The sequence below is a fragment of the Nyctereutes procyonoides genome, unplaced genomic scaffold, assembly GCF_905146905.1.
Source record: "Nyctereutes procyonoides isolate TBG_1078 unplaced genomic scaffold, NYPRO_anot_genome, whole genome shotgun sequence".
Lineage (NCBI taxonomy): Eukaryota > Metazoa > Chordata > Mammalia > Carnivora > Canidae > Nyctereutes > Nyctereutes procyonoides.
This window is the reverse complement of record NW_026575020.1, coordinates 25,349,113-25,361,798: the sequence shown is the minus strand read 5'-3', so window position 1 is coordinate 25,361,798 and position 12,686 is coordinate 25,349,113. Positions and strand designations below refer to the sequence as shown.

The 12,686-nt window shown below is 42.2% G+C and overlaps 1 protein-coding gene across 2 annotated transcripts in view; it reads left to right on the top strand.

Annotated features, from left to right (window-relative positions):
• NUFIP2 (nuclear FMR1 interacting protein 2) overlaps positions 1–12,686 on the top strand; it is a 120,659-nt gene that overhangs the window by 90,048 nt on the left and 17,925 nt on the right. The window contains exons 1-2 of one of the 2 annotated variants that reach the window (XM_055316601.1): positions 309–669; positions 6,233–7,954. In XM_055316601.1, coding sequence (XP_055172576.1) covers positions 375–669; positions 6,233–7,954 — 2,017 coding nt within the window. In that variant the 5' untranslated portion in view covers positions 309–374. Of the gene's footprint in view, positions 1–308; positions 670–6,232; positions 7,955–12,686 lie in introns of those variants that run through there. The other variant, XM_055316608.1, reaches the window with a different exon arrangement.

Genomic DNA, 12,686 nt, shown 5'->3' with positions numbered 1-12,686 from the left:
GTGAGTTTGCTTGCGGGCGAGGAGTGTAGAAAGTGCTGTTCGCAGACTGCGCGGTGAAGGAGAGAAAGCGACAGAAGAGAGAGCCATAGTGCTGACGTTGAAGGCCCGGCCCTGTGAGGTTGCACGGGGTAAGTGGCGTTGGCCAGGAGGCAGTAGCGAAGGGGAAGGAAAGAGGATTTGGGCTAGGGGCGGGGCCTGCGGCGCAGCGTGCGTCCTGATTGCTGGAGCGCCGCTGCCAATCTCGCAGAATCGCTCGGTTAACCAGTGCGCTGGCTAGACGCGCTCAGATATACTGAGTGAGCCCTGAGAAGCAGTCTCAGATCCTGACGGTGCCGCAGCCCGCAGCCTCAGCCAGGGAGTCCCAGCCGCTTTCAATGGAGGAGAAGCCCGGCCAGCCACAGCCTCAGCACCATCACAGCCACCACCATCCGCACCATCACCCCCAGCAGCAGCAGCAGCAGCAACAGCAGCAGCAGCCGCCGCACCACCACCACCATTATTATTTCTACAACCACAGCCACAACCACCATCACCACCACCATCACCAGCAGCCTCACCAATACCTGCAGCATGGAGCCGAGGGCAGCCCCAAGGCCCAGCCTAAGGCCCTGAAACATGAGCAAAAACACACCCTCCAGCAGCACCAGGAAACGCCGAAGAAGAAAACAGGTCTGGGAGGGAGGACGAGTGGGGGAAGGGGAATGGGGGTGGGGGGTAGAGGAGATGGGGGTGGGGCTGGATGTGGAAAGCGCGGACGCGGTCGGAGAGAGAGAGAGAGAGAGAGAGAGAGAGAGAGAGTGTGTGTGTGTGTGTGTGTGTGTGTGTGTGTGTCTCAGTGTCCTGCGGGTCTGGGGAAGCCCCCTTCCATTCTCCCAAAGCCCGGGCTGGGCCGCGGGGTTTGCAGCGCCCTCCTTCTCCTCAGCATGGGAGAGGCCCAACCAGGCCAGTGTGACCTTCTCGGCCCCCGCCCGGGCTGGGGGGAGACCTGCAGGGTCGGCCTTGGGAATCTAGCCTCATTATTCCTTTCCCGTTTACCTTCCTGAGGCTCCAGAGGAACCTGAATTTGGTGGCCCGGAGTTAGGGTGAACATACCCCCCCGCCAAAGCCCGCGGGGTGTATCTCTAGAAGGCCTAGCGAATCTCGACTCGGGTGGTGTCGCGAGACCCTCTTGCAGGCGGCGAGGCGAGGGGGTAGGTGGACAGAGTTGAGGAAGTGTCCTCCCTCACCCGCTACCCCAAGCCCACCTGTGGCCTTGGGGTTCCCCGTCTGGGGGGGGGGGCGGCCAGGACCCCTCGACTCTCGAGTCATTTCTACCTCTGCGCGCCTTTTCTGGGCACCGGACCCCGCAGTCTACCCTCGCGGCTCCTCCCGAGCCCGGCGCCCGGGCCCGCTCCCCCCAGAGCCGGCGCGGCTGGAATGTTCTCTCCTCCTCGCGGGGCCGCTTCCTGTCCGCCATGTTGGAAGCCGATTCCTGTCACCGACTCCGGCCCGCTGAGGAGCGGAGGGGGAAGGGTGTCGAGGGGGCTCGGCGCGGCGGAGCTGGGGGGGCTCAGGATCCCCACCCGCGGTCGCCTCCCCCCACACACGCCCTGCGGGGGCGCCGTCGCCCCCGGCCGTGGCCGCCCCTCCCCCCGTCGCCGGCCGGGTTGTGTAACCCGGTGGCGGCCGCGCGGCCCCGGGCGGGTCCCTGGGGTGAGGGGCGGGGGCGGTTGGGGTGGGGGAGGGAAGCGGCCACGAGGGGAGCGGCCTGCAGCGGGCCCCGCGCGCCAGCGGCCGCGTTTCCCGCTCCCGGGTGCGGCGGGAGGCGCGGGCGGTCCGGGTGGGGAGCCGGCCTCGAAGTAGGGCCGGGAGGAGGAGGCCGCGGGCGACTGCTCCGGCGCTCCTTGTGGCAGGAGGGCTGGGGGCGGGGGGGATACATTTTGGGTAAAGGCGGTGCCTGAAGGCCGGGTGGGGTACCCAGCGGGAACCAGGCTCCCCGGTCACGAGTTTCTCTGCCACAGGAACCTCGTCTCCTGCCAGGTTCGCTCACGACTCCGCCTCTCAGGCTTTCACTTGGGCCCTCTCTTCAAGCAGCTCATTTTTACAAAAAAAGCTTGTTCTAGCTCCCTCCAGTCCCCCAGCATTTACCTTCTGGGCTTGGGTGTAGTGATTTCGAGGAGAGGGATTCGAAAAATGATTGGATGGGGTAGAGGGTGAGTTTTTTTGACCCCTATTTCTTGTCCTTAAGGGAGAAACGAGGTAGCTCATCCATGAGGTTGGCTCACTACCATCTTGCCTCAGACGAGGCTGTTTTCCATTTTTAAAGGAAAGGTGTTTTCCTATTTTCAAATTGATACGATCCCCAAACTCTTGATTTTCACAAATGTTAAATTGAGAGTAAAAGTAATTTTAGAAGACATTTGAGAAGAAATGAACTTAAAACCTTGAAATCAGGCAGGTTTTTTGTTTTTTGTTTTTTTACAAATTTAAGGTTCTTTGTAAATTAAGAAATGAAGGGAATGATAAGAAAATGTTAAACCCAGCAAATCAAATGTGATACAGGCAGTTACTGAGAGCTGGAGAAAAATTCCTATTCTATTGAAGATTTAATGTAACTTGAAGACAAATTGGAATGCCAGATTTTCCACTTCTGGGGAGGGTAGGGACATCACGTGTGCAGTAGAAATGAAAATGAAAATGTATTGAGTATTTAATCATAACAGATTTGAAACAGTTTGAAACTGTTAGAAAGTATACAACATTAAATGTTTTAACGTTAGGTCTTTTTCAACTTAGAGGAAAGAGAATCTTGCTTTATTATGGTTGTGTGGAATATAAAGCAGTATTACTGTTCACATTGGAAAATTTTGAAACATTGGTCAGGTATTATACCCCTGCTGGAATCTCCTCTACAGATAGAAACAGCCCCTGAACCATTCAAGGTGGTATTCTTTAAATTAATAGGTCTATCCTGGAAGAGGATAAAGAGGGGAACCTGGGTTTAGCAATTTTGTGAGAATGTAAACAATTTGGGATGAATAGTTTTCCATGTGTGGCCTGGTCGCAGTACTGTTGCTTCAACATGTATAATACTAATTTACTAAGAAAACTCACGACTTTTTAAATATATCTAATATGTTGAAGTGGGCTTTTATGACCCATTACCCATAAACCTCTAAAGAGGAACCTGTTTCTTTTTCCAGAAGAGGGCACTAGAGAGGATCAGATGTGTTCACTAATTTCGGTTTCTATTCCAAAAGCTAGATTTATCAGTACTGAAGTTTTGCAGAGTCCTTTTGAAGTAGGGTTAGATGCTTTAGCACAGCAAACCTAAATAATAAAAGTACAAGGAGATCTTTGATTTCTTTCAGTAATTCTGTGGTATTTGCATTTTTCTTAAATACCTAAGTTTTAAAAAGAAAATGTCCCTGGTATACTTTGCATTCCAGCAAAGTTGCTTTGGGAAAAATTTTAAATAGTTAGAATGAGCTGTTGTTAGCCTAACTATTACTAAAACATGGGAATGTAAGTATAGTGGCTTTTGAGCTGTTATTAAATTGTTCGGTGATTTCTGATATTGGAGCCACTAAATACTAGTAATTTTAGGAAAAATTATTCTGGTTCACTTAAAAGTCTTAGCTTTGGTCCAAGTTAGTTTGGACATTGGGGTGGGTTTTTTTTTTTTTTTTCCTTTCTAAGATTGCTTTCTTATCTTTGAGAAAGTTATAGTAGTGGGCCCAAGAGTCCAAACCTTTGTTTAGCGTATTAGGTTGTTAAGTGGTATATGTAGTTTTTTTCTTCTTAGTCTAGAGATGTACACAGGTAAAACTTGAATCTGTTAAAAACATTGATAGCCTCATTTTAGGAACTAGTTGCTTTTCTGAAGAAAGAAAAACCTTTCAGAAAACATCCTAAGCAGCGATCTTTTAGTAGTTTCATAGCTAGAATTTTTCCACCAAAAGTTTGATTTGAATAGCTGTCAGAAAAAAACCTCTTTCAGCAGCCAAAAAATTTAAAATACAACTACATAAATTAGGGGCTTTAGCAAAATATAGTTTTTATGGTACAACTTTTGTGCCACTCAATCTTAGGAATGATTATAGTCTTGAGTTATTTTCTGAAAGTACAATAAAAGAAAATGCCTTGCCTTTATTTGTTCATTCTTAGTGTCCTTTTTCTCTGATATAGAATGAGTGTCTTTTTTTTTTTTTTTTTTTTTTTTTTTTTTTTTATGATAGGCACACAGTGAGAGAGAGGCAGAGACATAGGCAGAGGGAGAAACAGGCTCCATGCACCGGGAGCCCGACGTCTCCCGGGTCTCCAGGATCGCGCCCTGGGCCAAAGGCAGGCACCAAACCGCTCTGCCACCCAGGGATCCCTAGAATGAGTGTCTTAAAATAAGAGTAAATCCTGTTGTTCATCTTCCCAGATTATGCTCTAGATCACATAAAATTCTTTTAAAACCATGGTTCTCAAAACTTTTTTTTTTTTTAATTATTTATTCATGACAGAGAAGAGAGGCTGAGACATAGGCAGAGGGAGAAGCAGGCTTCTTGCAGGGAGCCTGATGTGGGACTCCATCCCAGGACCTCAGGATCAAGTCCTGAGCTGAAGGCAGATGCTCAACCACTTACCCACCCAGGCATCCCTGGTTCTGAAACTTAAAAAAATCTTAGATCCTTTATGCTTTAGAATGCACAAAGAGCTTTTACTGTGGTTATATTTATTGATATTTGCTATGTTGGGAATTACAACAAAATTTCAAGAATACACACCTCACATTCCTTTTAGTCTTTATAGGCGGAAGGCCTGCAAGGATGAAAGTGACAAAGGCAAATTACTTGGTATTCTTATTGGACACCCCTCCCCAGCCTCCTGAAAAGCTGCCTTAAATGAATGTGTGTGTATCCTGTTAATGTATCTTTTTCTAATGATTTGACCTCAAAATGCTTTGGGGAACATTTCACAGAAAGACAGATAACTAATACCATTATTTTACTGGTAAGGAAATAAAAGCTGTTGTTAGCCTAATTGAATAACATATAGTAATAAACTTCATGGTAGTTGAAGGTCTTAAACTTGAACACTGGCGATCCCTGGGTGGCTCAGCAGTTTAGCGCCTGCCTTCAGCCCAGGGCGTGATCCTGGAGGCCCCAGGATCCTGTCCCCCATCAGGCTCCCTGCATGGAGCCTGCTTCTCCAACTCTGCCTGTGTCTCTCTGCCTTCTCTCTTTCTGTGTCTGTCATGAATAAATAAATAAAATCTTTAAAAAAAAAAAAAAACTTGAACACCATAACACTTTTTAAAATTAGGTACCTTTCATTGTAGTTTTGTTAGTAGTTTTGCACTACAAGTGATGCATTATTATGTAGTGATAGGAAACCATGTTATAGGCAGCCTGGAGTTCAGATTTCCAGTTCTCTACTTTGTGACTTGGGCAAATTAATTTCTCTAGTCTGCTTACCCAGATGTAAAATGAAGAAAATATATCTTAAAAGAGTTAGAAACATTGGTATATAGGTGTTTGTTTTCATACATTGACAGAATGATCTAATGTCTGGGAAACGTCAATAAATTTAAGACTACTGTAGGAAAAAGTTCACAAGTATTTGATTTTTGTTTAGCGGAATGCAGTAGAAAGAAACTGTTTATGGTGACTACCAGCCATTCATGGTTTCATAGAAAGGGATTTAAAAAAATTTTTTTAAGGATTTAATTTATTTGAGAGTGCATGGGGGTGGGGTAGAGGGTAGACTCCCTACTGAGCAAAGAGTCTGATGTGGGACTCCATCCCAGGACCCTGAGATCAGAGCCTGAGTCAAAGGCAGACGCTTAACCAACTGAACCACCCAGGGACCCCTAGAAAGGGATTCTTTAACTTCCCTGTAATCCATAAAATTAGCATACTGGCATAATTTGATTTTTACCCAGAGGGTAGCCCTGCTGTTAATTGTAAAGGAAATTTTATAACAGCCTTGTGAGAACAATGGGGAAGTTGATTTGTTAAATGAGAGGTATTAATGGCATACTGCTTAAGTTTTTTGTGACCTCAGACTTTGGTTTGAAACCAGCTTGTATCAGTTTCTTGCTTGGTAGACTTCTAATCAGTAATATGGGGTTCACAAGTGTTTTCTTGTAGTTGTGAAATAACATAGTCAAGTTAATATGCTCATAGCATAGTCTCTTTGAATGTTAGGTATTACTGTAATTTATATATTGTAAAAAAAAACTTTTTTTCCCCCCTCTCTCTAGGCTATGGTGAACTGAATGGTAATCCTGGAGAAAGAGAAATATCTTTAAAGAGCCTGGGTTCTGATGAAGCTACCAACCCTATTTCCAGGGTGCTCAATGGCAACCAACAAATTGTAGACACTAATTTGAAGCAGACTGTAAAGGCCAGCACCTTTGGGAAAGCAGGAATTAAAACCAGGAATTTCATTCAGAAAAACAGTATGGACAAAAAGAATGGGAAGTCTTACGAAAATAAATCTGGAGAGAACCAGTCTGTAGACAAGACCGATACTGTAGCAATTCCAAATGGTGTTGTAACAAATAATTCTGGCTATATTACTAATGGTTATATGGGCAAAGGAGCAGATAATGATGGTAGTGGATCTGAGAGCGGATATACCACTCCTAAAAAAAGGAAAGCTAGGCGCAATAGTGCCAAGGGTTGTGAAAACCTTAATTTAGTGCAGGACAAAATAATGCAACAAGAGACCAGTGTCCCAAACTTAAAACAGGGACTTGAAACTTTCAAGCCTGACTACAGTGAACAAAAGGGAAATCGAGTAGATGGTTCAAAGCCCATTTGGAAGTATGAAACTGGGCCTGGAGGAACAAATCGAGGAAAACCTGCTGTGGGGGATATACTACGGAAAAGCTCTGATATTAAACCTGGTGTGAGCAGCAAAAAGTTTGATGATCGACCCAAAGGAAAGCATGCTTCCGCTGTTACCTCCAAAGAGGACTCGTGGACCCTATTTAAACCACCTCCAGTTTTTCCAGTGGACAATAGCAGTGCTAAAATAGTTCCTAAAATAAGTTATGCAAGCAAAGTTAAGGAAAACCTCAACAAAACTGTACAGAATTCCTCTGTGTCACCATCTTCATCTTCATCTTCTTCGTCTACTGGGGAAACCCAGACCCAATCTTCAAGTCGGTTATCCCAGGTCCCTATGTCAGCGCTGAAATCTGTTACTTCGGCCAACTTTTCTAATGGGCCTGTTTTAGCAGGGACTGATGCAAGTGTATATTCTCCAGGGGGTCAGCCACTGCTAACTACTGCTGCTAATACTCTAACACCCGTCTCTTCTGGGACTGATTCAGTTCTCCAGGACATGAGTCTGACTTCAGCAGCTGTTGAACAAATTAAATCTAGCCTTTTTGTCTATCCCTCAAATATGCAAACTGTGCTATTGAGCACAGCACAAGTGGATCTACCCTCTCAGACAGATCAGCAAAATCTGGGGGATATCTTCCAGAATCAGTGGGGTTTATCATTTATAAATGAGCCCAGTGCTGGCCCTGAGACTGTTCTTGGGAAGTCATCAGATCATAAAGTGATGGAGGTGACATTTCAAGGGGAATATCCTGCCACTTTGGTTTCACAGGGTGCTGAAATAATCCCCTCAGGAACTGAGCATCCTGTGTTTCCCAAGGCTTATGAGCTGGAAAAACGGACTAGTCCTCAAGTTCTGAGTAGCATTCTAAAATCTGGGACTACTAGTGAGAGTGGAGCCTTATCCTTGGAACCCAGTCATATAGGTGACCTGCAAAAAGCAGACACCAGTAGTCAAGGTGCTTTAGTGTTTCTCTCAAAGGACTACGAGATAGAAAATCAAAATCCTCTGGTGTCTCCTACGAACACTTTGTTAGGCTCCGCCAAAGAACAGAGATACCAGAGAGGCCTAGAAAGAAATGATAGCTGGGGTTCTTTTGACCTGAGGGCTGCTATTGTATATCACACTAAAGGTAATTCATTTGTTTTTATATAAAGATTCTTACATAAATTTAATAAGCATTTATTAGCTGGTGTATTAAAGGTAAATTTTGGAAGTTTTTATGAGATACTTTAAGAATTTGGGAACTAAGTTGAGAACAGTGGATAAGCAGTAGATAAATTAATTCAGGGTCTTTGGAAATAATACTATTTAGAAGGAATGTTCACTTTCAACTTCAAAATGTTTATATATATATATATATTCACACAAACACAAAAGTATACTTGACTTCCTATACCTGGTTCAAAGAATGAAGAGGGATGGGGTGGTGCCCAAAGGGATGACATATTTTCTCATGAGTTCTTTTTAAAATTTTTCTTTGAACAGATGTTCCCTCTCCTTTGCTTTTTATATCATGTACTTCTTTATTAGTGAGCTCACTTGATAGTTCTAATTTGTATAAAATGAGTAGGAGCAGTGTTTTTGAGGAGGAGTCCAGAAAGATGGAGTGTCAAACTATTTCTTCTCTTCCAAGAAGGAATAATGCGTGCTAAGTGGTAACTGGAAAATAATTTTGACAATTGCAATGGCAGGCTCAATTAACAATGTAGGAACCAGGCTCTTGGGGTCTGTACTTTTCATAGCCCCAAAGCCTATGTTAAAAAAGGAATCATATCTTTCAAGTTCCATGCTCATAACTTTAGAATATGGTTTATTTGTGTCTTTTTTTTTTTTTTAAATTAAAGTTTATTTCAGAGAGAGTGAGTATGGAGAGGGGCAGAGGGAGAGGGACACAGGCAGACTCCCTGCTGAGCCGGGAATCTGAATGGGGCTCAGTCCCAGGACCCTGAGATTAACCCACTGAGCCATTCAGGCAGCCCTTTGTGTCTTAAAGAAAAATTTACTGTATGGTATAAACTTATTTAAATCCCTACAGCAAATAATGACTCTTAGTGAATGATGTTTATAACCTCGGTACTTTTGAGAATGGTGGTTTTTTCAGTCTTCTACTTCGGTCTTCCCCTAGACCCCTAACAGAAATTTATACCCCATGCATGCATACACACACCTCAGATATGCTGCACATTCCCATTTTTAACTGGCTCATTTAGGCAGTGACTTGGAGCTGCTGGGAAGGGGCAGCATATCAGATAGTGGGGATGAGGTAATTCCCATATTCTCCCTGGAAGGATCACTGCCTCAGAGATGAATAACAAAGCTATTTATGTGACTTTTAAGCAGATTGCCTCCTCTGCATACCTTTCCTTATCTGCAAACTGGAAGACATTAGTAAAATGAACAGATGTCCTTTTTCTATTTTTCTTCCTTTAGAAAATGGGAGTAAGTAGTAGTATTACCTTATGGGAGTTTAGGAGTAGAAATCCTGGCAGATAAAATTACCTGTCTGCACTTTTTTTCTCCAGCACTGCTGTTGGGAAGTAAATAAATTAACTAGGAAGTGGATGTTTTTAGGAAAGTTAGGACAAAAAAAAATTACTTATTTGCCTAAGACTTGTAGTTAATTAGAAGTTAAGTTCTGCTGGGGGAGTTGGTGTTTTTGGTGATATTTTCTGTGCTATCTGCCCACCAGAGACCACTACTGGGAAAATCTTTACCTGAATATTTTGTATGGGTAATTAGGAACCTGAAGGAATATCTGGTTACATTCTTCCACAACCTGCAAAAAAGTTTGGGACAAGTTGTTCCATGAAGTGGTTGTTGGCTGGTGTTTTTATATGTTTTTATTACGGAGAATTGTAAGCCTTTTTAAATGGGAGTAATAACTCCTATTTTTTTATAGGTATTCTGTATGCATTTTTCCTATAGTGACACTAATTAGATCTGAAATTAGTGGTATTTAAATAAGCTAAATGCCTCTACGTGGATGTAGTTATATTTAGTTTCGCTGATATTACTGAGAGATTTGCTTTAGTAAAGTGCATCAATTTGAGTTTCGTAGTTGGGTATTATTGAGATTTAATTGGTATTGATTGTTTTTTCCCCCCCCTAACAATGGTTAATGTTCAGTTCAGTTAGTTCCCAAAGTGGCAAGTTCTTTGAATTCCTGCCAAATGTGGATTGGTTCATTAGGTCACTAATTTCTCTTTTCTGTGAGTTTGTTTTGAATCACAACCTTTTCAAGATCTGAAGAACTTTCTCATAAGTGAAGGCTGGCCTTTTTTTTTTTTTTTTTTTTGAGTTGTCTTAAACTCTAAAGGAGGTAATAATCAGTTGGGCTTATTAGACTATCCTTTAAAAGAGCACTTGTATTTTCTTGGTCCTTTAGTGAAGTCTTCTCTTTAAATGTTCAAAAGCAGTCACTTACTGAGTTAAAGTTAGGCTCAGAAATAGAAGTATTTATGCATACCTCCTTACTTTAAAAGTAAGCTGCTCAACAACTTTATTTGGAAATAGTAGATAAGAGAGTGCTTAGTGTCAGTTGAGCAGGAATGGTGCATTTTTTAGATTAAACATTAATTACTTGCAGCCTTAGAAATACTGCAGATCCTTTGAAAATCTGAATATTCAGTACATTTGAAGATAGGAAATAAAGGTACTATGAGGCATAAAAAAGGGATTGGTGGGAAATCTAGTTCTTGGGATTTTTCTTTCAGCTTTTGATATATTCTATTTTTCTTAAGAAACGGGAGGGTTAATCTTTTTATTATCAAGGGGAATATTGTACATTACATAGCAGTATTAATATTGTGAGATGTAAGTCCTATTTTCTATTTCTCTCAAATGGCACTTAAGGGGCATTTATTACCTTAAAGTAATAGCTTTTTAAATTAACTATGAAAAAATTGATACTCAAAAGTGGAACCTATAATGAACCCATTATACCCATTGTCCAGCCAGAACATTTAGAAAGTATTCATTCTTGTTTAACCTATCTACCTTCACACTTTATTTGGTAGGAATTTCAAAAGCAAATTCCAGGTATCCTAACATTTTGCTAGTTGATACTTTGGTTATGTTTGAGTGATAGCTTTTAATGCACCTACCCAAGACATAGAACTGTTGCCTCCTTTAAAGCATTTACTTTTCAAAGGCTTGTAACACTAGACTCAACTTTTTGAGGTGAATCTTTGGTTTTGAAATGGTCATTTGAAGTCATTTGATTCAAAAAGTCATTTGAAGACAAATCTGTTGAAATAAGGTAGGTTGATGTGAGTCCTGTGTTTGGTCAGTGTTCATTTAAACCAGGTTGATTTATCTTGCCTAACTAATACTGCACGGAAGTTCATCAAGTATTCAATGCTGATTATTTTGGAGTATTTATTAAAAAATAATTTAATAGATGGGATGAGCACTGGGTGTTATTCTGTATGTTGGTAAATTGAACACCAATAAAAATTAATTTATAAAAAAAATAATTTAATATGGTAAATTTTACCCAGTATGTAGAGATGCAAGGGAGGATGAATAAAATAAGATAGAATTCTTGATGGTTGACGTGGATCAACATGACAGTTACCTAGTAAAAAAATATCCTTGAGGGAACACTAGGCTATAGTATGAAACTTTAAGAACTTGTTTCTGTGTTACTTCTATAGGTTATTAGCATAAATGACTTGAGGCACTAGATGTGGGCTATACTCCGGATAAAAATGTAGTGGTTCTCATTGCCAGCTAGGATTGGGAACTCTTGAGTCTTAGAGAGCTTTCCTCAATATAATCCTACTTTTCTGTTTTCTGCCAGAGTTGTGCAGTAATATACGTGTGTGTGTAGTGTATGTTTTCCTTTCCCTTATAATATAGGCAAAGTACTTTGCTTAGTTATGTAAGACTTTGGCAGGGTGTGTCTTTTTCTTTGAAGAGTTTAATTAAGTAGAGGAGAAAATACACAAGTTTATAAGGCAAGATTTTTTAAAGGTCATATGGATCAAAATAGGGGATTTTAGTGGAAGAATTTTTTTTTTTAATTTTTATTTATTTATGATAGTCACAGAGAGAGAGAGAGGCAGAGACACAGGCAGAGGGAGAAGTAGGCTCCATGCACCAGGAGCCTGATGTGGGATTCGATCCCGGGTCTCCAGGATCACGCCCTGGGCCAAAGGCAGGCGCCAAACTGCTGCGCCACCCAGGGATCCCTGGAAGAATTTTTAATGGAGTAAAGGTGGGAAGAGTTAATGCAGCCTGTGTTTTCCTGGAGGCAGCAGCATTTAAACTGGGTTTTGATGGATAGGGAAGATCTTTTTACTTAATGGAAATGCAAAGAAGAGGAAGATAATAGGTAAGTTGGAAAATCCTGAGTAAATGTAAATATTGGAAGGGATCTGCTTTGGATATGGTGAAAGGACATAAGAGAAGGAAGGTAAGTTGCTGCCAGATCATCAGATTAGTCTGGAAGGCATTGAGCATCAGGGAGCTGGGCTGGGGGAATGGACGTGACTTAAACTGACAGAAGACTGGAGTTTTAATGCTTCTATTTCGAATTTCTGTGTACCTAAAAAAATCATTTGTCATTTTTAAGCACTTACCTTATAAAATAAGTGTATCAGCCTTTGTTTTATTCTATCAGATTGTACTAAAGTGCTTTAAAAATTAAGTTGGTATTGCTGACTTGCATTCAGGTAGATTAATGTGGCATCAGTTTTGTGGTTTTTTTTTTTAAGATTTTATTTATTCATGAGAGAGAGGCAGAGACATAGGCAGAGGGAGAAGTAGGCCCCATGCAGGGAGCCCGATGTGGGACTGGATCCCCGGACCCCAGGATCACACCCTGGGCCAAAGGCAGGCACTAAACCGCTGAGCCACCC